We start from the raw sequence: 25083 nt of genomic DNA on the forward strand, positions 1-25083 counted from the left end.
GTAAGTCATCTAAAATGAAATAAAAAAAACAAGGTTGGCCCATATTTTGATATGTATAATGCTTTGAGTTTATCTAGTTTTTAAAATTTAATTTATCAATTTTTTGTTTGTGGAGACAATTCATCAATTTTAATAGTGCATATGTTTTGTAGACGTGTTATAAGGGGGCGTTTGGTACGCGGAATTTTGAGGGATTCCCGGAAAACTGAATTTTTCTAAATTTTAAATTTTCAGGTATCATCGTAAACTGAACGTGAAAATCATATTTTTGAAAATTGAGATTCCCCGACAAATAAAAATTTCTCCTGTACGAAACGCCCCCTAAGAGTTAAATTTTTAGGCGTTTCCTTTCTAGGGTCAGTTTGTTTATTTATTTTTTCGGGAAAAAATTATAAAAAAAAAATGTTTGAATTTTTTTTTCATAATTATTAGATGAGTTTTTTTTTTTGGAAGTTTTATGATTTTTCTCAAAAGATAGAAATAGTAACATCTGAAAAAAAATCTATAAAGATATCATAAAAAGTACCCTTTTTTCAGTTTTTCCAAACGCACAACTAAACTTGATGGATGTCAATCAACACAAGGACTGTTATTTGCTAAAATTTCCTGATGTATAAAGTTAAATCTTATCCGTCTAAATTTAGGCCCCCTTTTTTTCTTTTGAAAAATCTTCGTTTTAAATTATCCTTTTAATTTTTCACTGATGTCAAAAAATATCCCTATTTGACAATTAATGTTAAGAATAAAGAAGATACAAAACTAAAGATACTGCACACTAATACACTGAAAAAAATAATAGTATGAACAATGTATATGTTAGCAATTCTTTTAATTATTTGTGTGTTAAAGATTATATCGATGTAATAGTAATCTAGAAAGACAGTGTTATAGACCAAAGTTTTACAATGGAGTTATGATGAGTAAGTCTCCTGCAAAAGGCCGAAAATCCGAGTGTGTGTTGTGAGGAGAACATCTTTTATATAACTGTAATAGATAACTCTTTCATTGAGTAATTAATATTTAGATAAAAAAAAAATATTTTTCTCTCTTATATATACAAATATCACAGCTATTCATTTCTATTGGCAAACAAATGGTGCGAAAATAATTATTATTAGATAGTTTCGTGTGTGAGGGCACTATGACTTTGTGTGACAGGTGTATTCCGACAAAATAATAACTTAATGAGTATGTAAATATGACTCCTCATTGAAAAAAAATTTCACATATATAAGAAAGTAAGTCATAGTTGTTTTCCTGTTGTGGCCCCACTATTATATAATATGCGCCCCAAATAATATATACAATGGAGAAAAAATACCGAATCTTAGTATTAATTTTTATCTTATATTTTTAGATAATAAATTATGTTGGTCCACTAAATATCTCAAGTCCAGTCTCTATTAATCGGATAGGAATAAAATTCTGCTAAAAAGAAAGTGTCTTGAAATGCGTTGTTTGTAATGATCTGTAATGAAGACGATAGGTTTCACTATGAAAAGGATGTTCTTTTACTCGGAATAAGACCAAAGATTAAATGATTGACATCAGGGCTCAAAAATAAATAAATAAATAAAAGTTATTGTTACAGTGAATGAACAATTTTTAAGCAAATAATAGAATACATTCACGAAAGAGAAGAAAAAGACAACCCTGATAAAAACTCATTCTCATTTCTTTGCAATTGAACTATTAGTGAGGGCTCCACTAAACCCCATGTTACCTTGGCATTCCGTGAAAAGTGTGGTACCTAACTAATATGACTTATTCTTACTCTATCAAGAAAAAAGGACAAAAAGATAACTATCACCATAGCTCAGGTTAATCTTCCTTTGTTAGATCAAATCATAGAGTATAGAGACAGTAAGCTTGCAAGCGACATAAATCATTTTTTTTTTTTTTCATACCGTCTCTTAATTATTTCTTTGAAGCTAGTCGGTCTTTAATAATTCCCACAAACTTCAAATTTTTAGAGCCAGCTATAGAATTAAAGCTCATCGTCTTTTTAGAAAATGTATTTGGTGAAAATCGAATCTAGATTTTTTTTCACCTAATGAGCTACACCATTGGCTAGAGACAAAAAGTCTAAACCCATTTGATTGCATCCACTTGATCATAATGAATCCCAAGAAAAGAGTGGACCCTGAACAGTGATAAGAAATGTGTTTTTGATTTCCTTTGTATCTGTGTACTGAATGTCACACTATATCTTTTCCTTGCTCAAAGGGTATTACTATCTATCTGACCATAATTTTGCTTAGAAAATCGTCTCCTAAACAGAATATAAAACAATTCTCCTCCTCTACTTAACCAGAAGGAAATAGTGTTGTTTAATCTCTCATCTCCTCCCATTTGAGACTCCTATGGAGTATGAACAGATAACATGTGAGTGAAGTGATCATAAAAAGGATAAAAGTATTATTTACATTCATAACCCGAATAGATTTTCTCATGTTTTATTTTAATATGACCATATAAGACAGTTATGCATAGAATAACAGTCACTAAAATATTGACCGGGAATTAATCTATGAATGACTATGATTTTTCACATAACACAATAATATTAACAATAATGTTAACGCATGAGAGAATCAATTCAAAAAAAACACAAACCCATATCAAACTCTAGTTGGCAAGTCCTGTTTTCATCATGGATCGAAATTCTTCAAAATCCACAAACCCATCTCCATTCTTATCAACCCCTTTGATCATACGCTTGCATTCTCTGAGACTACAATTATCACATCCTAGATTGAGAAGAACTCTCCTTAGTTCCTTAGCAGAGATTAGGCCATTCTTGTCAGTGTCAAAAACAAGAAAAGCATCCATGAGGTAGTCATCATCATCATCTTTCTCCTTGCCACAGACAACTTTTCCTTCTTCTTTTATGCCATTCATGACAACCATGAACTCGTCCAAGTCTACAAACCCATCTCCATTGAAGTCCAAAGCTCTTACCATGCCTTCAGCTTCTTTAGCAGCTGTGCACTTATTGTATCCTAGGCATGAAAGTACTTCACTGAGCTCATTTGTTGATATCTTTCCATCCCCATTAGTGTCAATAAGCTTGAAAACTTGTTGAAACTGGCTAGCCACCTCCATGTGAACGAAAGAAGAGATTGACAAGTCAGAACTTGAAGAGAATCTTTTGTTGGGTCGTCTTCTCCAGCACCATACATTCATTATGTGCATGCTTCTTTGCTGGTTGAGGAGGAAATTGATCTCCCTATGAAGAAAGGTGAAGCAAGAAGTGAAAGGTTGCAACATAATTGAGTGAGACTTAAGAACAGTGGTGGTAGAGTTTGACTATACAAATGATATAGGATCAGAGAATATAAAAGGAAATTGGTTGCGTATGGAGTTGATATTTGTATGAGGATATGAGCTGTGTGTGTAGCTTTATGAGAAGCCCTTTTTGTCACCTAGTAATAATTCTCCAAGCTTTACGAGGTCTCAACTTTCAAGACTCTGCACAAGGGTGAACCTTTTTGTCATTTTCAGTCTTCCTTATAGCAAGATCTTGAAGTTCTGTCCATTAAATCACATACACAAGCAGATAAGGATGAGTTTAGAGTGACCGAATCCTTTGGAAGATTGAACAAAGTGCCACTCTTTGATAAATTTTTTACCAAATGTCACACGAACAGAATTTTTTATAAGACCGTCATGCGTCGAAATTCGCTATCACTGATAGCAAACTTCATCACTAATAATTTTGTGACATGTAACACACTTTTTGCAGGAAAAGTTGACTAGATCAAATTTGGTAACAAATTTAGTCCGCTACGTGACACACGAATAATGTCACGTGTCACGAAATTATTAGCGACAAAGTTTGCTACCAATGGTAGCAAATTTTAACCGTGCTGTTCCTGTGACATTTGTATAAAAAAATTTAACACTTTAATTACTGTTTCGAATCCTTTTAAGTTTGATTAAAGTCTTGATTGGTGGGTGGTGGAAAAGTCATAAAAATCACCCATACAATGTGCTGGCATATTTCACTTTCACAGGCCTGCAATTATTTTCGTTCTCTACCTGTTGTGGTCTCCGCAGGACTGCAACTGGATCAACGACAAAGCAATTTATCTTGGTGGCTGTATTTGGATTTTTTTTTATTTTTTTTTTGTCCCTAACTATTTCAACGAGACTAATTCTTTGTGGCATAGAGGTTTTTGTCACTAACCTTAAATTGTTTTGCTCAGAAACCTCTTGCTTCGCCCAAAATTCCACCCATAAACCTTTGGGTCCCATCAGTTTGCTCTTATTTCTCTTGGTGGCTGTATTTGGATTTTGTGAACAAGAGCCATCTTAATGGGGAACTCGTGTTCCATTATTAATCAACGTAAAGGTCAATTTATACAATAGAGTTGGATACCAAAGGTGTTTTAACAGTGGATCTATCTAACTGCATTAGTCTCCTATTTTCTGACTTATAACTTCTTTGTTGGATTATATAGCTCTACAATCAATTTATAGCCACCAACGAAGCAGACAATAACATAATCGAACCCTGGTAATGCTACTTTTACATACAATGAAAGCAAACTATAAAGACTGCAGTCAAAATACCAAGCCAAATTAACGATTAACCATTTTAAACAGGTAAACATCAGCCAAAACTCAATTGAACTTACCAGTTTAACTCGTTAAATCAACCGATTATAAAATTATTACTCAGTATTTTTCATGTGTTATAAAAGTTTTTACATATTTTATAGTATATCATGTAACCAACCAGTTGAAGTTGAACCATAAATATCCCCAATCTGGTTTTAACAACATTGCAAACGAGGTATAGTGATCACTCCATAAAATTAAAAGTAACCGTTTTGGGTTGGAATCAAGCATCTTTCCACACGAAAGCTTAAAAGTACAAAATAAGCCATTTAATTGCAGAAACTAATGTATAATAATTTAGAAAAACCACATCTCTTGGTAAAATGAGTAAAATATAAAAAATACAACATTAAGCCTCTTGGTAATTCATATCAATTCTGACTGGAAAAGCTAGGCTTCTAAAATACAGACTTAGGACGGTGTAGCTAACACAAATCACTACTAACTTTTCATACACCTGTAAAGTATATTATTGACAAGTAATCCAAGGCAAAAGGCAAAGGAGAGCGGAGGAAATTATAAACAAAAAGACTTGAAACAAAAATATCCTACATCTCAAAATGCAGGGTTAGTCTTTACCTAAATGATCAACATGATTGTAGCAAAACAGGACCAACTGATAAACTAAGCATATCACTGAGAGCAACCTGGACTTCGCTTGACCCATGTTCACAACTTACCAAGCTTGAGAGAAGAGGGAAAAAATGAGACAGGTTCTTCTCAAAAGATATATCTCCCAAACTACAAATAGCCTGAAGAGTAGCCACAACAAGAGGTGAACGTGCAGCCAATTCTCTCCGCTTCCCGGAGCCTAAAGGAATTAACCAATGCGGCTTTCTACCATGAGAAGATTCAGATTTTTGTCCAGAACCTGCAACTTCAATATAAAGCTCCAAAACCTCCTGACAAAGCCGAACAAGATGAGATTCAACCTCAGCCTCATCATAACTAGGAGGCCTGTCGACAATAAGGTTCTGTAAAAATGTAAGGCATATTTGGTACGACTCATTCTCAAGGCGTAACAGCGGAGGGTCTTGCATTTGGGTCATTGAACCAAACTCTTGAAGCTTTGAACGTAATATAGTATTGCTGTTAATCGTGTGAGCATGTAATGCTATATCATGCAAAGCATCAAACAGGACTAGCATGGTTTTTGGTGAAAGATGAGAACGATACATGTTATAGATCTCCATCACCGCCTGCCAATTTCAGTAAGAGAGTTGACGTCATTTATCAAAAACCATGTGCATCTATTTTGGCTGGGACATGCATAATAATTCACATAGCTATTGAAAGGAAAATATATATTTCCTTCCATCTGGTGCACAATGCCAAGACTATCCACAATTTTAGTAGCGCTAAAATATTAAGAATCTAACGGTAACATCAATAATAAAAGATCGTGATCAAGCAGTCTCTGACTCCCTGAATAGACTAAATGCCACTTAAGCGACAACTCTTGGGCTCCTTTAAATTTTCTTCCTACGAGGCATTTTAACAAATTTTGGAGGGAAAGAATAAGAATTTACCTGAATCAATAAAAGCTGAACAGCAGCTCGGCATTTTGCATCAGTTAAATAAGCATGAAGACGACGAATCATCAGGCTTTCCAAACTATCCCGTGAGCCAGACTCAGTAAGATCTCTGTCATCTTCAGCTGTTGAAGCATATTCAGGATTTCTAGTCACACTGTCTTCACTTTCGAGGAATGAAAAGTTAGGGAGTGTTGCAGTTGCTGCTTCTTTTAGTGATGAAACCACTTCTAACCACTTTTCATCAGAAAATAGCTCTCCAGCATTACTCATCAAACGAACAAATGCAGCAATACCAATGCCCGCAAGGCTTTGATGAGGGCGCTTTATAAAGCTTACCAGGAGCATCAGGACTTTTCTTAAAAGTGGATTGACAGTGTTGTAAAAGTTCACAAAAAGATCTACAACCAATTGGAGGGCCAATGTGCATGTCTCATAAAGCCAAGCATCTTGATCAAGCTCACCATCAATCTCAACTTCATTGACCGGTGAACTACTCCCTGAAGGATCAATAGCATGTCGAACATAATCAAATATTGGAAATAGGACAGACTCAAATATTCTTTCCCATAAAGGCAGTGAAAAGAGATGGCCATGGTTGCGTAAGGTTTCAAACAGAACTTCCAAGGCACTCTTCCTAATCTCAGGCCTTGGGTCAAAGCTAAGCTCAGATAGACCTGCAGAAAACAGATAACAAATAAGTACATCTGCAACATGCTAACCAATTACAAATCATTCGACAAAGTTAAGAAACATAAATTCATTACTTTTAGCCTAATTCACGTGTATAGTTAAACTTAATATAATGTCCTCACCTGCCAATAAAGGAAACCAGAAATAGAGATGATCATCCTTGTCGGTCACCTCTCCATTATCTTGTTTCCCCTCTTTTCCTGTTCGAGGTGAAGGTGAGGAAATCTTTCCAGAAACTTCCTTATCCTTATTCCTTGATGATGAGCCAAGGTCTCCTTCTGCTAGTTTTGTTGCACAGAACCGAAGAAAAGCAATGGCATTTAGGCTAATCTCTTTGTTAAATCTACTATTGGTGAATGCAATTAGACAATTCACACAGTCTGTGAAGGTGGTGGTTTCAGTCTCAGTTATGTATGGAAAGTAATCTCGAATAATCTTCTCAGTAATTTCGAAAGCCAAGAGTACAATGTTTTTGTGGTCATCGTACGCTGCTGTTGTGAATACCTGAAATCAAAGTCTATGAGCAATAAGTGGAAGTGGGGGACCCAAAAAAATAAACCTCAACAGACAAAATCAAAACTGAATGTGTTAATTGGAGCTCTCTACAGACAACAAGAGTCAATCAGATTTACCATGAACATGCTCTTCCATCCCGATTTGACATTGTTGACACGAGATAGAACCATTTGGGAGACACATCTGATAATTAGTTCTCTAATTTCAACAGCATTACTCTTCCGCATAACAATGACAAAGGGCTTCATAAATTCATTTTGAAAATTATAATTAGCCAACTCTTCCCGCTCCAGAAATTTCATTGACAACTGACGCAAGGAATCCATAGCAAAAATTGCAATTGAAAGGTTTGCAGAACAGCCAATGGTTACAAAGAAATCAGAGAGAACATGCCAGATGCTTGACCACACAAGCCTTATACGGTTCATATTATAGTGCCTGTTACACAATAAACATTTCAAATAATATAATTTAGACAGCAGCGTATGAACATCAATCAATCATGAAACATAAATAATATGCTTGATGCTCAGCCCCAACTTCTGTCTTTCCAATCAATTACACTTACACCTTCCCACCTTGATCTTTGGGTGCACTTGTAATGTTTCCCTCATCAATAAAATAAAAGTAAGCACTTTTGTCCATTGTTTTAGCATCAGAAATGGGGAGTTAAAGTAACAAGCGGCCTCTTCACATTCAACCCCGTATAATATTTACCATAATTGGACAGGAAAAATAGTTCCATCAACCAATTTGCCCAAACTAAAAGAATTGGGCATGAGATTTGGGGATTTAGAAAGGGCAATCAACAAAACAAGGGAAAACCAGGGTGGCAAAGTGCTAATTTTATAAACAAGAAAGCATATATTGTAATGGCCTGAAAGATCAGGGCGCCAAGTGCCATTAACTTTGCTGCTTTTGTAATAACCCACGAACCCCAAGAGCCATGAGAAAAAACTTAAAAAAAGTTTCAGAGGGACATCATAGAGGTAGCATGCTAGAAGTAGTAGGTGAGTAATACATACGCAATCTCAACCATCTTTGTAAGGCTGAAAACTCGTGGATCAGATGGAGATCTCAGTTCCTCCATGGAGACTTTACATAGAGCCTTAACAAAATCTATTATGGCCTCACTGTTCAACTTCTGACTCCGAGTGAATATGCGGTTCATTTCAGAGCTTCCAACTTGTTCCAACATATTCAGATTAGAAACTAGATTGTTCACCTGCTCTGATGTGACTGCTCCAGAAACATTACTGCCAATTCCAGCACTATCATATGAGCCCCGCATTAATGTGGCAGCTGCATACTGCATCCTCCCAGGTCCTTTCTTCTTCAAAACAGGAAGAATGGTTGACTTTGCTTGCTTTGTTTTTTCTGAATCATTCTGAGGAAAGGCAAAGAATGTGGCATCTGGTGGAGCCCCCTCTCCGAGAAGATGTAGATGCTCAAACCGGGAAACACAAGTCAAGATATGCTCCCATGCTTCTTGTAAGTAATTTCCATCCTCATCAGCAATAGTAACTATTGCCTATCAACAATGCAGGTGGCAAATCCAATGTCATATCAAGTTTGTTAATGGAAAATCCAAAGTCATATGAAGTTATCAACAAAAGCTTAACGTTGGGTTTAGGTACCAAGAATACATTACCACAAACATATAAGATACAACATATAACGACTATAATATGTCTTCAGATATTGTTCCAAGAATTATTTTCAGCAAATGCAGCAAAACTCCACAGAAAAAACTACATTAATTTGGTAATTATCACATTTGCAGAAGGGAAGTCCAAACTCTTTTTTGTTTTTATTGGTATGTATGTAGCAATGAAAGCACTTGCAGAGAGTTTAGAATTAGATACAATTAAAACATAGACGATAACAAAAATTGAAGACAACATCCATTACAGAAAACAAGTAAACACAGACTTGAAATGATAAAAGATGCCATGGGAGTGCAATGAATACACTAAAACAATTGTGCATTTGAAAGGGGGCACTAACACCGTTAGTAGGAAGTAACATAACACACAAGAATTGCTAATTGTTAATGACTTTGGTTTATTACATTGTTCATAAGCCTGCTAGAAGTGAAGTTCAATTTCACCAACCTTAATTGCATCTACATTTTTCTGCTTAATATCCGCAGGAGAATGTAATGAGGTAAACTTTGCTAATGAAGTCACAAAAGCATCTCTATGAGTCTTCATGTACATCACAGAAGTAACATGAATAGCATAGCGGAAGCCTTCAAGACACAGAGATATTACAACCTCATCATCACTTTGATCAAGAGGAACACTGAAGGCAGCTAACATCGGTGCCCAACACACCTCAATCATGAATCTGAGGATTACAACATCTGTTGCTGCATAATAGACGGACCTACAAATTGCAAGCAAATATATATCAAGAAAAAAAAATCTAGGAACTGATTTTTCCCAAAAATTATGAAAGAAACTGCAATATAAAAGAATAAATTTCTATAAACAGAAGAATAAATCAACTTCAAAAAATTCCAAACAGGTGTATATTTCTTCTAGTCCCAAACAAGTGTATATTTGGTTTTAAAAGATTAATGAAAAATGAAGGGGGGGAAAAAACTACATTGAGCATTACAGATTGATACACACCACGCTTCAGACAAACACGGATCATGTAAAAAGCAGATAAATACTACTAGGTAGGATCCATAAACAGCCTGAAGTAGAATGAACAATTGTAACAAAAGATTCTTCATGCCAAAAGCAGCACCAGATTAAATGTTGTGATCATCTTGAGAAAAAATTTGAAAAGTAAATAATCTCTTCTAGAGAAAGGGAAAAATAAGGGCAAACATACTCGGTTCTGCGAGCTTTTTCTTTGAATTGTTGTTGCATATGGCGGATATAATCATCACTGGTCTCCATATGACTGTCTTCCTCACGCTTACGGATCACAATATTCAATATACTATCCAAACCTAAAAGTCTATTATGGTTCACAGCCTGTCTTTGTTGGGGAGCCATTTCATTTTCTTTCATTTTGATCTCATTTCTGGATATTCTCTCAAACAAGGACCTCAAGTATTCCTCAGGCAGATCTTTTCCATCATCAATGCCACGATTATTTCTTATGAAATCATCAGCAGACATCTGCATCATTCAACAACCAAAAAGAAAATAAGCCATCTTGTCTATCGTAATTATTTGAACATCAGTTTAGAAAGTTATCTGAGCATACCTTGTTCTTCACCATAGGATTGTGAGCATCCGTATTGAGCATTATCACAGAATAAGCAAGGACATATGCTGTGTCAGCGCTAGAAAAGACCTTTGCATTACATTTGCAATAACGTTCAGCAAACTTTTCCATGATCCGATCAATTTTCTGTGCCTCACCGGGCAGTCTAAAGCCTTGAAGAAAGACCCTGATTGCCTCATCAAACTCCATCCCTTGAAAGTTGAAGGAATCCACATAGGCATGCATTACCTTCAAGGATAATTCTTCCCTTTCTCCCAGATAATCACCAATCAAAGTCTTGTTCAATCCAGATGCATCTTTAAGAAAAGCAGCTATATCCTCTGGTGAATCACCCACTTTGTTGGCATTGATGAGGAACTCAATTCCTTTCTTAGGCTTTCTATTAAAAAGTGATATACCTTCCTGCCATAAACTTGCATATGCATTAGCTTCATTAATAAACAGCTAAAGCAAGAACAAAGATATACTAGCTTCTCAAAACCTTAATAATTTGCTTACCTGAAGTTCCAGTTTATAAGCCCGACGTTGCTCAATAGTTGAAACATCAGATGCATCATTAGAGATTTCAGAATGAGAGTCAGACCCTTCAACTGAGTCTTCTCCATTCCCATTTACCATGGTGAAACCTCCAGCTTCAGAGCTGGTATCCGGAGCCTCAACTTTCTTGGCTGAATGAGGATCTGGAATGCGCAATTGTCTGTTCATCCAGTCTCCCATTGATTTTAGAACAGCAACCAAGCTTTTCATGGCTTCAAGTTTTAGTGTTGCTTCTTGAGGTGGCAAAAGTGTGGTAGCTACACCAGGAGGGACACCTTGAGCAGTTTTAAGAAGTCCATTTACCATCCTAGGAGGAACATAACAATTATATATAAAATATACAGAGTATAATAAGTGACAATCAAGACAACCACAGCCACCCCAGCATGAATCGTGTGTGGAAACAATCCAAGAACATGAAGATGCTATAAAACTTAAGATCCATAAAACATGAAATTACACATTATTCCTAAAGTAAGTCAAATAAAATAAGTACCAAAAAACACATAGCACACCTCTCAAATATGTTTGATGAATTGACATCACAGTCATAGTTGATAAATATGTCAACCAATATCTGTGAATCAACACAAAGCTTCTCTAGAAATCGAAGCACTATCATCTTCTGCTGAAAATTAGGTTGAGAAACATTTTCTAGGACCCTGAGAACAATCATAGGGAAAAACACGCCAATTTCTGCTTTCAATCCAGCTCTAAATCTTGATACCAGACTGATGAAGATGGAGCATGATAGCTGAAAAACAATCAAAAGAGTTGAAGCACTATTCTTCAACAATGATAAACACAAGTACTGCTTGATGGCACCTAAAAACCTGCTCAATCAGAATCAAATGCAACCATCAGTAGTATTTTTTATCATCCAGGAGAGTTATATAATTAAATAGACAAGAGAATAATGCCTCAGAATAATGCTTAATATGCTGGAAGTTCCAAAATCAAGACATACATAGCATAAACTATTGAGCAGGGAAACAAAATCATGGCAAATTTATATAACATCATTATCAAAAATTGCAATAAATCGTTAGGTAAAAGCAAAACCAAGATTACCAGAAGCTAGTTTCCACAGTAGGTATTTCAAGTAGCTTGTAAATTTCCAACAGATACATTCTTCATATTAAATATGTCAATTAATCCCAAATACCTAGGAAAGACAAACAATCTTGATTACAATATATGCTTAACTGCCTCACTGCAGTTGGAGATTGAAAATAAATATTTATTACAATGTCAGTGCACACTAATTGCATCTACCTGAAAGCTCCGTAAATTCCACATTACTTGTTTCTAAAGGCACAAGTAGAAGGGAAATGGACAACAGTCTAAAAACAATTTTATCTACAGCTGAATCCAGGAATTGCATAAAATGGAAAACACCGAATTTAAAAAACAACGCCCCCATTTTTACTTCAAGAATGACATTCGTATTCACTCCAATTGGGATAAAAAAACTAAAAGAGAATACCAGTGGCAACTCTTTTATCTGAATCAAAAGGGAAAAAGAAAAAAACTGAACAAAAATTTTCACCATGGAACAGAATCTTAAATATCATAATGTAGCTTGTGTTGAGATCCATATTATAATCTCTAAAGATGTCTACAGCAACAAAGAGCACTATTACACTGTAATGCAAACACCAAATCACTTCAATTTTTATACTGGAGAATGACCACCACCACCCTTACTGATGACCATGAACTTTAGATATAGCTGAACACCTGGCAAACATAATATTTTTTCCCCAAAATTAACTCTCAAAAGAGAAGCTCCATTCTAGTAGAAACCATAAAATGTCCTGCTTAATGGAATTGCTGAAACTAGAAGGATTTTATAGTTAAGAATATCCTCAGAGCTAGTGAAGACTAATATAATCTTGTAATCCCCAAAAAGCATTTCTCAGACACAACACTATGATACTGACATACTTCTCTTTAGAATATCTCATAGATGATAATATATATATATAGATATAGATATCTGTTGACGATGATGTAATTAATTTCATTCTTACTTCTTACACCAATAAAAATGGTTTTCATAGGATGAGTACTTTATAAAATCCACCATTAGATTGAATAGAAAGTATAATCCCCACATATCATCCTCAGAAAGTCAACAGATCCTAAATTCCTAAACATATATTGTGCAAGTGATACGTATGAGTTATTGACCTGACAGAACTTCCAGACAATGTAGTCATGTTTAGCAACTTCACTACTATGTTTAATGTAGAAACTACACCTTCTTGTTTACCAGCAAAATTAAAGAAAGACATATCATCTCCCTAGCTGACAAAAAAGCCAACGTTTAAACTAAGTCCTAAAAGCAACTACAGTAAAATGAGATACCTTTCACTAGTCCTGAAGACAGCTCCAGCGTTCTCCAGCAAAATCTTCAACAACTCTAAAGCCACAATCTTCCCCTTCATCAACTGCGGATCCGTAGACGCCTCCTTAGGAGGAGTCTTCATAGACAATTTACAAAGCGCCCTGAACACCAAGAAAGCATCCCTCCTCAACTTGTTTCCAATCTGAACTTCCAAATCATCATCCCTCTCTAAAATCTCCCCATCCACCAGCTCCCCTTTCCTTCCCTCTAACGCTGTCTTATACATACTGATCTCCCAATACTTGGCATCCAACATGTCCTTATCAGTAGAATCCAACAAATCCGTGGGGTTTGTGGTCTCCACCGTGGTGGTCTCAAATGCACCATCATGCCCACCTAACAAAGAAACCTTACCACTAGGGGTCACGGGGTTCAAAACCCCATCAATGTCCTGCATGATCTTCGTTATAAACCCTTGCACAAACTGCGTCATGGAATTATCCACATCAGATTTTTCAACAGGCTCCATCAACTCAGCCACTACAATCGGCTGAATCGGCACAGTGGATGAATCCGCTTCCATTCTCCTAAACACGATCACTAACATCTGAATCAACGACGCCTTCGCCGTCGTCTGATTCACCACATTTTTACTCACGAGATATATATCGTAACACGTTCTCACAATCAGAAGCAAGCAATCACCGTGAATTCGCAGCGAAATGGACGTTACCGCGGACAAGAGAGTCTTAAGCACCAGCAATTCCATCGCATCGTCGCCCAAATCGTGGCATTTGCAAACCGATTCGATCAAATTCGAGAGCAATTTCGCCTCGGCGGCTGCGCCGCTGGGATCCACCTCGCCACGGAGGTAGCCGTGGGCGATGAGCTTCTGGATGGCGTCGACGGCGGGATCAGCGATCTTCAAGATACCGGAACTGGCGGCATTGATGAGAGGGCTGAGAATCGATTCACACTCGGCGAGGGAGTACTCGACCGGACCTCCGTCGTGGAGCGGACCGGGCGCTGTGTTTTCCGACTCGGTATCGGAGGGAGAACCGGGAGGTAACTGCTGATTCTGCGGCCAGGTGAGATTGAGCCTCTCGACGATGGATTTGCACTCGTGAGCGAGCTTCGCGTGCTTTCGCCATGAAGCGTTCTTGATGATCTTCTCGAGTGCCGGAACGACGACCTGACTCAGGCGGGAATCGGCTTCCGAAGAAGCCATTCCCGAGTTCGGAACGAGTTTTAACTCGGCGACGCCGCGAAGCCTGTGATCTTCTGGAGAGAGAGAATGAGAGCAATTTTCTGCTAGGATCTTGTCACCATGAGCTGCGAGAGTGAGTTGGTGGAGCTCGAGGATGGTTCGAAAATGGCAGCGGGTCGACTCAGTGAGTTGAGAGAGAAGGAAGAAGCTAGCGAGTGAGCAGGGTTCCGGGATCTGAATCGCGAAGAAGGTTACTGGATTTTGAGTCCTGAGAATCGCGTTTTTGGGTTTGCTTACTTTAAACCTGAATTGACGTAAGAGCCCTTTCGTTCGTTATGAATGGATTATGTTACTAGATGTAATAAAGTGGATAATGTAGGGGTAGTCATGGATTTTAAAATAACGCAGATCGCCGGAGAAATGGAAACGTCATGTTCTTTATTTTTTATTTTCGAATAATATTTTAAAATATATATATGCAGATAATATGTTGTTGCATCGTGAATAAATGCAAATATAATATTTTATGAAAAAATTGTGTGTCATGTTAAAGGAGAAAAAGTTGTGTCATTTTAAGAGAGAGAAAAAGATAGATAGAGGAGGAGAGAGAGTTGACAAAAAAAATAAAAGTGTGGGTCTCACTTCTTTGTGAGAGAGGGAAAGGATATAAGTTGTGTCATTTAAAAGGATAAAAAATTTTCCCATATTTTATAGGATAGGATATTGTAACAATCAATTAGTGTTATTATCAATGTTACTACCAATTAATTTTATCGTTAGATCAATTATGTTGATTCAACGATTATATTTCTTTTCATCTTTGTATGGTTATGATTTCTCATATTTAATGTGAGATAACCATATAAATATGAAAATAAATATAAAATATTAAATATAGAAAATCATAACTATACAAAGAAATAAATAAATATAACCGCTGGATCCATATAATCGATCTAACGATGAAATTGATTAGTAATAACATTGATAGTAACACTAATTAATTGTTACGATATCTTTTCCAATATTTTATTAAGCATACAAGGAATAGATCATATAATATTGTTATTTTTTCTCGTTCATTAATTATTTGATTGATTTAACTTATAAGAATTATTGGCCTTGTACAAAAGAATAGATAACTTACCCAATAGGTGCAGCTCAGTTGGTAACTTGGCGCTGAGTTAGTGGGGTTGGACATGTGTTCGATTCCTGCTGAATGCATTCTTGGGGAGGGGGCTGAACCTTTAGCCATCACTGATCCCCCGCACTCCGGATTAGTCCCATAACCGGCTCAAAGAGTCGAAGCTCGTGGGGATACCGGAGGGAGCCAACTCGCCTCAAAGAGGTAATTAGGGTTGGGTAACTCCAAAAAAAAAAATAGATAACTCTGCTAAAATCATTTTTTCTATTTCAAAAATTTGAACAGACTTTTATTTAATGAGAATAAATTATTTACCACTTCAATCAATGATGGTTTACAATAACATATAATTTTATTAAAATTAATTAAGTTGCATTTTGTTATAAGATGGGTTAGTAATGATGGCCTTAACTCTGTTTTAAAACACAATAATATTTTAATTTTAAAAATAAAATAAAATTAGGCTTAACATCGTTACAAAAAAGTGGATACAATGTAATAGTTTGATAACACAAATATAGGGACACGTGGAAGCACAAAAGAATAGTTACAAACAAAAGCTACATGATTCTTTACAATTACATTGAAAATTTGAAATGAGTGAAAGTAAGTAAATTCCGTTTCTAAAGTTAGAGATATGTTACATAGTAAAAAACTTTAAAATGATGTTATCAAAAAAAAAAAAAAAAACTTTAAAATGAGTTTTCTTCATGAAAGCATGCATGTTACGAGAGTAGACCCCAGAGTTTTCTTTTTTTCTTTTTTTAAACAAAAGGCCTAAAGGAAAGAACAAAAACTACACTACTCCAATAGAGTAAACCTAAAGTTTTAGCTTTTCGTATTTGCAATGATTGCTAAATCTATCATGCATAATAAACAAGAGAGTCACGATTGGGCACTTTTTATCTTCTACCATTGAAGCATACACAATCGTGGCATTGAGCCTCTAGTTTTGCATAATTTTTGGGTTTTTATATAAGGGTATTATTTTTTTTTGTTATATGAGTGAGAAATCCTATGATACATACACAAAGCGCAATGTGGATTTTATTTTGTATTTTTCTCTCTCCTCTATTTAGTGGAACTCATATTGCATTTTGTTTGTGTATGAGAGAATTTCTTTCTCATTAATATTAGAAAAATAATACTCGTTATCTAATGTATCCGGGGTTCATCTTAGAATGACCCAAATTTGACAGTTCTTTTATAATTGATCTTTGAGAAAGATTGGTGCATGTTTTTTTTTTTAAGATTTCGAGGTCATTTTTATAAAAAAAAATAATTATTTTCTATTTAATTATTATATTTTATTTTCGTATGAATAGTTTCATAAATGAATCTTAATTTATATAGTTATTTTTTATTAAATAAAAATACTATTATAAGTTACAATTACTTGAATCATAATTCTTTTATGTTTAGCCAATTCATATATGTTTCAGCATTATTATCTTATCAGAATCAGTTTTATTAGGCTGACCACGATGAACTTCCTCTACAATTGACTTGATGAAGCTTTAACTCATGTCTTCACTGAAATAAGGTGAGAGTGTCCCTGCAAGAAACTTCGACGCTAAAGTCAAATTTTGTGCAAGCAGGTTTATTCATATAGAAGAATATGTATATCTTGTATTTAGCACACTTATATTTATAGTGAAGGGATGCCAAGCTTTGGGGATGCCCCTGCAAGTGGTGAGGCAATAAAGTGTCCCTATTGGTTCTTGTGTATGTGGCTTGAGATGGTTTTTGTAGAAGAATTATACAAGTAACATGACAAAAGTATAGGACAACCTTTGTTGATTTCAGGAACCTTTTAGAAGATGTCTTCCTTCATGGTGAAGGGCTTTAATATATCATTCCAGATCATTATCGTTCATAAAATCATAATTACATAGCTTGGGCTAGAAATATCAAGCAGCATATAGTTGATCGTAATCACTAAAAAATTAAAATTTGATATACATCTTGTTTTTTGGCCTTTTGAGCATAGGTGCCTACAAGTCAGTTGTGTCTACATGTTGGATGTTTGTTTGCTTTTGGGTTTACTTTTATTAATTCTCAGACTATATTCTTAGTGAGTGAATTTAATTTAAGTTTTAATTATTCAAGTTTAATTTTTCTAATGCTTAGGATTTGATTTTCTAATTATAGAATACAATGGAAACAATAAATGAAAAATAAAAGAAAATTATCCCACCAACACCTAGAGAGGTCAGCTCTCTCCCAGTACTCAAAAATATCCAAATTTCTCGATATATTATGGAATCTCGTACCTAGCAAAGTGAGGGATCTTGCTGACAGTGGTGATTGTAACTTGTTAAGGAAAAATGAGGGTTTAAGGGAAGAGGAGCAGGAAGAAGGGATTGGCCCAGAGTGAGGGATCTTACTGACGGTGAGTTTGCTACTTCTAAGGAAGAAATGAGGTTTTTTTTTTTAATTCTTAGAGTATATTCTTAGACAATGAATTTGGTTTGGCGAGATTAAGGTTTAATTATTCAATTTTAAGTTTTCCAATGCTCAAGACTAAGAGTATACTCTAAGAATTAAGAATATCCTCCTTAGAAATAGCAAAATCATTGATAAAAATATCCATATTCAATTCATCTATGTTTTGGTTTAATATAAATGAAGGCTTTGGCTTCCGTATTATTTGATAAAAATGAGGGTTTTGGCTTTCATATTATCTCGAAAGATACGTTGGTAAATTTGTGAAGGAGGTATATGAATAGCAAATATTTTGGTTCAAATGGAATATTGCCGCCAAGTATGAAGTCTTATAAGGCAAATGAGCCTCTGCATAGGTCTAATTCTCTTAGAATATGTAGAGGGAAGTTGTTGCTCCTCTTGGTTTTTGGCTTTGTTTCTATAGGGAGTATTTGGTTTATCTTGAGTTTCAATAGTAAGTATTTGATGAGCAAGACAAAAGAAACAGCTTGTGGAGATAGAGAAAAAATCTTGCTACAACGTTACAATGTCAGTGGGAAGCAACTTCGCACTTTGACTTCCTCATTTCCTGGATCAGATCAGGTGACCTTCACTCTAGGCCATTCTTTCAATTTTATTGATTCTTAGCTTCATATTTTGATCGTTATGCCAACTATTCTTTCCGTTGAGTGTTGTTTTCATTTAACAAACTAATTCTTGTTGTTATAACTTTGTGATGAAGTAAAAAATGTTAAATAATGAGAACCAAGAGATTGCCTTAAATGAAAGTGTATAAACTATGCACTTATGATGCTTTTTCCACAGGGTTTCTCTATGATTACTATATGTTGTACTTTGATTGCTAAAAAAATTAAGAGATTTAATCATTCTCAATATAATGAACTCTAATTTAATATATAAGAATGGATTAATAATTTTTTTTAAAAAAAGTTTTTAGACATTGGGACGGGTTGAGTCAACCTAAAATGTTTTCCAATATTCTAATCCTAACCTAAAACTATACATATTCGATTATATAGAATTCAATCTCGACCTAATTAATTTTGAGTCAAGTCAGGTTATCGAGCTTAACTTATGCAAATTTCATTCTCTTGCATAAACTTTCCTTCTCTTGTGCAAGAGTGAAATATTTCATATATTCCATATATGAAATTGTGGTTTTGTAAATATACAACAGCGAAAAAGCATGCTCTTCTAGAATAATTGATATCGAAAGCGTATAGAAAATGTGGCTAAACTGAAATTTGAGAATTCATAAAAGAGTAACCCACCGGTTCTCAATTTCTATTAACAAAATAATAAAATTCAACTCCTAGAATAAGGATCATAAACACCCTTTTATAGACTACTTACAAATTGATCCAATATTCAAAAATCTAAAATCCTAAAAGTATAGAAAATTCCTAACATAAATATAATGCTAACTAACTTCCAAAAATAAATAAATAATTGCAATCTAATCATTCAAAACACGTCCCCCATCTTAGATCTCAAATCGTGTCAAATGTGTGTTTTTTTCAAACAAGTCATAATCATATCTACTACTATATTGGAACTTGGATTTGATCATAATTTGGTATATTTCAAATCACTCCTTCTTTAAATAATTGGGCCAAACTTATTGAGCCACAATTCAGGTTGACGTTGAGCTTCTTGAATCAATGGTTATGTCATGTGCACTGAGTCAATTGTAAATGCATCAATAATTATTTGAAACCAACGTTCAAGATTCTAAAAATTGATTTGAAGATGCTGAAAATATTATTTCAAACATTAAGCAAAGCCATGTATTCACTTTATTATAATCATAAGCTATCAATATATCCACGAGTGTACAATATCTCTTGGGCTCAATAATTATCAGATAACATACCTTAAACAGCAGTTACGTCCCAATGTAAAGATTCTAATATGAAGTTCCACGTGTAATCAATTACTTAGCCTTAGTTAAGTTTGTTTGTTAAAATAGTTTTTCCCTCCTTTTTCTTATATTAGCTAATGTGTAACAGTTCATTTATATAAAGGATTGTGACTTCAATGTAAACTTAGTTCTTTGTATAATCTCTTCTAATAATAAGAGAAACAATGTTACTTTCTCTCTGATAAGATGGTATCAGATTTGCAAAATTTTCTTTACTAATCTTCAAGATTTCAAGTTCTTCCGATGTTCTTTCTCATGGCGAATTATGCTGATTTTTTCACCAATTCAGGAAATCCTTACTCAATATCTCACACTAACACAGGTAACCCAAAATATCCTCCCACTTCTATTTTGTCTTATAATTCATGTTCACCCTCATATACCTAGTTTTGTTGTAATGTCACTGCCAATCTGGAACCAAAAACTTATACTCAAGCTGCCAAATTGCCACAATGGCAATAGGCTATGAAAACTGAGCTTGATGCTCTTGAATTAAATCACACACGGTCAATTGTTGAATTACCTGCAGGGAAGAAACCCATCAGTTGCAAATGGGTTTACAAAATAAAGTATCATTCGGATGGAAGTATAGAAAGATACAAGGCCAGGCTTGTGGCCAAAGGGTACACCCAACTTGAAGGGATTGATTATTTTGACACTTTTAGTCTAGTTGCAAAACAAACAACAATTTCAGTTTTGTTATCCATTGCAGCTTCTAAAAACTGATTTCTTGAACAATTAGATGTAAACAATGCTTTCTTACATGGTGACTTGAACGAGGAGGTTTCTATGGAGCTTCCGTCGGGTCTCTCAAGCTTCAAATCTAATCAAGTGTATAAATTGCAGAAAAGCTTGTATGGATTAAAACAGGAAAGCAGACAATGGAATGCAAAATTGTCTTCGACTCATATATCCCTTGGGTATGTTCAATCATCAGCAAATCACTCATTTTTCACCCTTAACAATGCATCTTCATTCACTGCCTTACTAGTGTATGTAGATGACATTGTCTTAGCTTGAAACAACGGTGACAAAATAAAAAGAATCAAACCCTATCTAGACAACAAATTTCAAATTCTTGGATCCCTACGATTTTTTCTTGGTCTTGAAATATCACGAGCCAAAGTTGGCATCATGTTAAACCAGCGCAAATATGCACTAGAAATTTTTTCTGATTGTGAGCAGCTTGCAGCTAAACCAGCCACTACACCAATGGATCCTAACACAAATTTGAATCGTGATCAAGGAACTCATCTTTCTGATTTTCCTTCGTATCGAAGATTGATTGGCAGACTTTTATACTTGACCACAACTTCTCCTGATCTCTCCTTATCTGTTCAACAACTAAGCCAGTACGTTTCTCAACCTACTGACTTACATCAAACAACAGCTATTTGTATTCTTCGCTATCTCAAGGTTTCACTAGCAGCTGGTCTCTTTTTCTCTTCAGCATCATCAATTCAGCCCCCTGGTTTTGCTAATTCAGACTGGGCATGTTGCTTAGACACCTGAAAATCAGTAACAAGTTATTGTGTTTCTATGGGCTCCTCTTTGATTTCTTGGATATCGAAGAAACAAACAACAGTTTCAAAGTCCTCAACTGAAGCTGAATATCGGGCATTAGCAAGTCTCTCTTGTGAAATACAATGGCTACATTATCTACTGAAGGATTTTCAAATACTTCACACCAAAGTTGCGTCTGTGTATTGTGATAATGCTTCAGCTATATATCTAGCTCATAACCATTCATTTCATTGGAGAACAAAACATATTGAAATAGATTGTCACGTTACACGTGAACGGATAAAATCTCGACTTATTCATCTTCTACCCGCGACTTCTACCAATAAACTAGCTGATTTTTTTACTAAGGCTTTACATGTGAACGTCTAAACTACATTTATCACCAAGCTCGGCCTTCGGGATATCCACTGGCCAGCTTGTGGGGGGTATCGGATAACATACCTTCAATAGCAGCTGTGTCTCCATGTAAAGATTCTAATGTGAAGTTCCACGTGTAATCAGTTACTTAATCTTAGTTAAGTTTGTTTGTTAAAACAGTTTTTTCCTCCTTTTTCTTATCTTAGCTAATGTGTAACAGTTCCTTTATATAAAGGACTGTGACTTCAATGTAAAGTTAGTTCTTTGTATAATCTCTTCTGGTAATAAGAGAAACAATGTTACTTTCTCTCTGATAAGAATAATCAAGTGCCCAACCCAAGACTACGCAGTACACTAGAATTACCTATCTCTTAGCTAACCCAACATCCTTTAATGAGATTCTCTAGCTATTTTTACCAAAAAAAATACTTTTACGATGTAATTCTTTTATTTATTTATTTTAAAAAGTTATTAATTGCAAGAATTGGTATTTAACTTCATGTTAAATTGCATCAAAATCAGGTCTTTACATGAGAATTTTCACAAATGTTTTTCCCAATTGTTTTATGTTTCTACCTAACAAAAAAAACCCCTAAATATTACAAATTGGAAGAAAACCTTGTTAAAAATTAGAACTTTTGGTACAGTTAAAATCTGTATAATTTGTCTATTGAAAATCACATAAGAAATGCTTGATAAAAAAACCTTAAAAATGTGTTGGAACATTGCTTGGAAGGTCCTCCTATGGTGTTGGAAATGGGTCAATCCGCCACAGGAAGAAGATAGAGATTATACCTCTTTGATCCACAACACCCAGTTACATTCTTTGAAAGAGAGAGATAGTGCGGCGTCCACAGATGAAGTTTTTCAATGTTGCTTGTTTTAATTTGTTGCACTCCATTCTTCAAATGTGATTTTTTGGAAAAAAATTTCATACTTTTTTTCTACAATAAATATTAATATTTTTTAAAAAAATGTTAATGTTGTTTCGCGATGCATAAAAAATGATTAAGACATGATATATTGAGATGCATATGATCAAATAATTGAAGTGATCCTTCTATTTGGAACTAAATATTTATAACATTAATTATTATTGGCAATAATATAATATAGGCTTCCGATAAGGCCATGATAAAAATGGACTAAAGTCAATATAAATTAGGTAAGATTCCGTCTTCATTCACATAAATATTATGGGTTCGTTTTTTCTGCAGTTACTGCAGATAAGTTATCTGCAATAAGTCTAATATGACGTCATTTTGGGACGGAAATCATAATGTTTTTGTAATTTTAATTTATTTTAGGGATATTATAATCTTTGTAATTATAATTTTTTAATTTTTCAATATCAAAACAACATCATTTTGTAAATAGATGTAGATAATTTATCTGCAGTAACTGCAGAAATATTTTTCTCAAATATTATAATCCCTCTATAACTTGGCCCTTACATATGGAGTTATGAATACAGAGTGTGAATTGTAGCACTTTCAGGTGAAGCATGTCAAATGCTTGAAATCTTGAATTATGTTTTTAAGTATAAAACTTGTGTTTTAATTTCATATATTTCACACACTTTTTATTTGAATATAATGATAGAACTTTCGAATCAATAATCTCATCAAACTATTAAAGCCTTCCACTATTAACCTACTCCTACTCTTTATATTTCACGCATTTTTGCTTACACTTGTTATTAAGTCTAAACATTATTTTTATTAAGGTTTATTTTTTTAAATTATTATAAATAACTTTGTTTAATGTTCACCGAAACAACGTCGTTTTGGAGCAGAAACTATTGTAGGTTTGTAATTTTAATTTATTTTAGGATTATAATAGTCTTCATCATTTTAATTTTATAATTTTTTAACTTCAAAACGACATCGTTTTGGTGAACATTAGACAAAGCTGTCTAAAATAACATTAGATACTTTTTTTTCTTCTTATTAACTCAAATTTGAGTAGTTTTGAAGTTTACCACATAGCTATTGACCAATTATAAAGCTCTCTAACCTAACTGTATGTTAGTAGTTATGCAATATATTCTCACCCGATCTATGTTTAAATTTCCATTACTCATGTCATTTGTACTCCCCTATTAAAATTAAAAATAGGGTTGAAATAAATGTAATTAGGTGAATGATGTTTTGTAATTCTAATGTGTAACATGAGTCCTCGGGAGTACTAATTAAAAAGTTATCCCCAATTTAGGCATACGGAGCAACACCAGCCCAACCCTATTAATCTTGGCTTTGTGGTATATTTATTTGCCAATACCCTTGTTTTTTAATTTTAGTCATTCAGTTGAACAATCATTTCAACTATTATACCTTGCGTCAGTTTGCAATGACTCAAACATTTTCAAGAGAAAAGTTATAAAGTAACTAAAACAGTTGAGTTTTGGAGAATATCTTCTGTGCTATAGCATCTTTATGTGTTTTACATTATATCAAATTATTCTCTTTCATAATTTTAAAATAAATTATTTATTATTAATTTAATAAAAATAAAATACATATCACAATATAAGTGGAAGATACACCAATTTTACAGTGCATCCGTAGCACCAAAGAAATTTCCTGAGTGTGTACGAAAACCATATAAAGAACCAATTAAAAGAGAGTGTGTACAGAAAGTTGAGTGTCTTGTAGCATTTCCCTTATACCTTTTGATGTGCAAGATTTGTGATTTAAAAACAATTTGGAATGTAAATGAATATCAGAGAGAATAAATTAACTTTCTCATTGCAATTTCGCTACATGCTCAAATTAGACAAAATAAATAATCGAATTCAAGAGCCACATATTAGTTCACTAGTATTCAAAATTTAAGGAATAAAGAAAGGAGGGGTAAAAAAAAAAGATTAAAGAACGCTTATTATAATTACTTTCTCAATATGAAACATTAAAAATTTAAGATCTCTTCCTAGTCTTCCATATATCAACTGAAGGAAAAGATTAGTTGATTAAGTCAAATAAGATTGAA

At 34.4% G+C, this 25083-nt stretch overlaps 2 protein-coding genes across 2 annotated transcripts; both read right to left on the reverse strand.

The window, feature by feature from the left end:
• Window positions 1–2459: 2459 nt before the first annotated feature.
• On the reverse strand, window positions 2460–3316 carry LOC133313679 (calmodulin-like protein 3). The gene has a single exon (XM_061515077.1). It carries the CDS (start codon window positions 3268–3270, stop codon window positions 2629–2631), a length of 642 nt encoding a protein of 213 aa, XP_061371061.1. The 5' UTR covers window positions 3271–3316; the 3' UTR covers window positions 2460–2628.
• Window positions 3317–4935: 1619 nt separating this feature from the next.
• Window positions 4936–14932, reverse strand: LOC133313665 (brefeldin A-inhibited guanine nucleotide-exchange protein 2-like). Its single transcript, XM_061515060.1, has 11 exons — window positions 13518–14932; window positions 11663–11980; window positions 11109–11454; window positions 10590–11012; window positions 10209–10501; window positions 9479–9752; window positions 8390–8895; window positions 7481–7802; window positions 6971–7352; window positions 6153–6832; window positions 4936–5822 (listed from the first exon to the last, which is right to left on the reverse strand). Exons 1-11 carry the CDS (start codon window positions 14723–14725, stop codon window positions 5211–5213), a joined length of 5364 nt encoding a protein of 1787 aa, XP_061371044.1. The 5' UTR covers window positions 14726–14932; the 3' UTR covers window positions 4936–5210.
• Window positions 14933–25083: the final 10151 nt, after the last annotated feature.

Source organism: Gastrolobium bilobum, unplaced genomic scaffold (assembly GCF_033153095.1).
Source record: "Gastrolobium bilobum isolate Gb01-03AN ecotype WA unplaced genomic scaffold, APGP_CSIRO_Gbil_v1 utg3001, whole genome shotgun sequence".
Taxonomy (NCBI): domain Eukaryota; kingdom Viridiplantae; phylum Streptophyta; class Magnoliopsida; order Fabales; family Fabaceae; genus Gastrolobium; species Gastrolobium bilobum.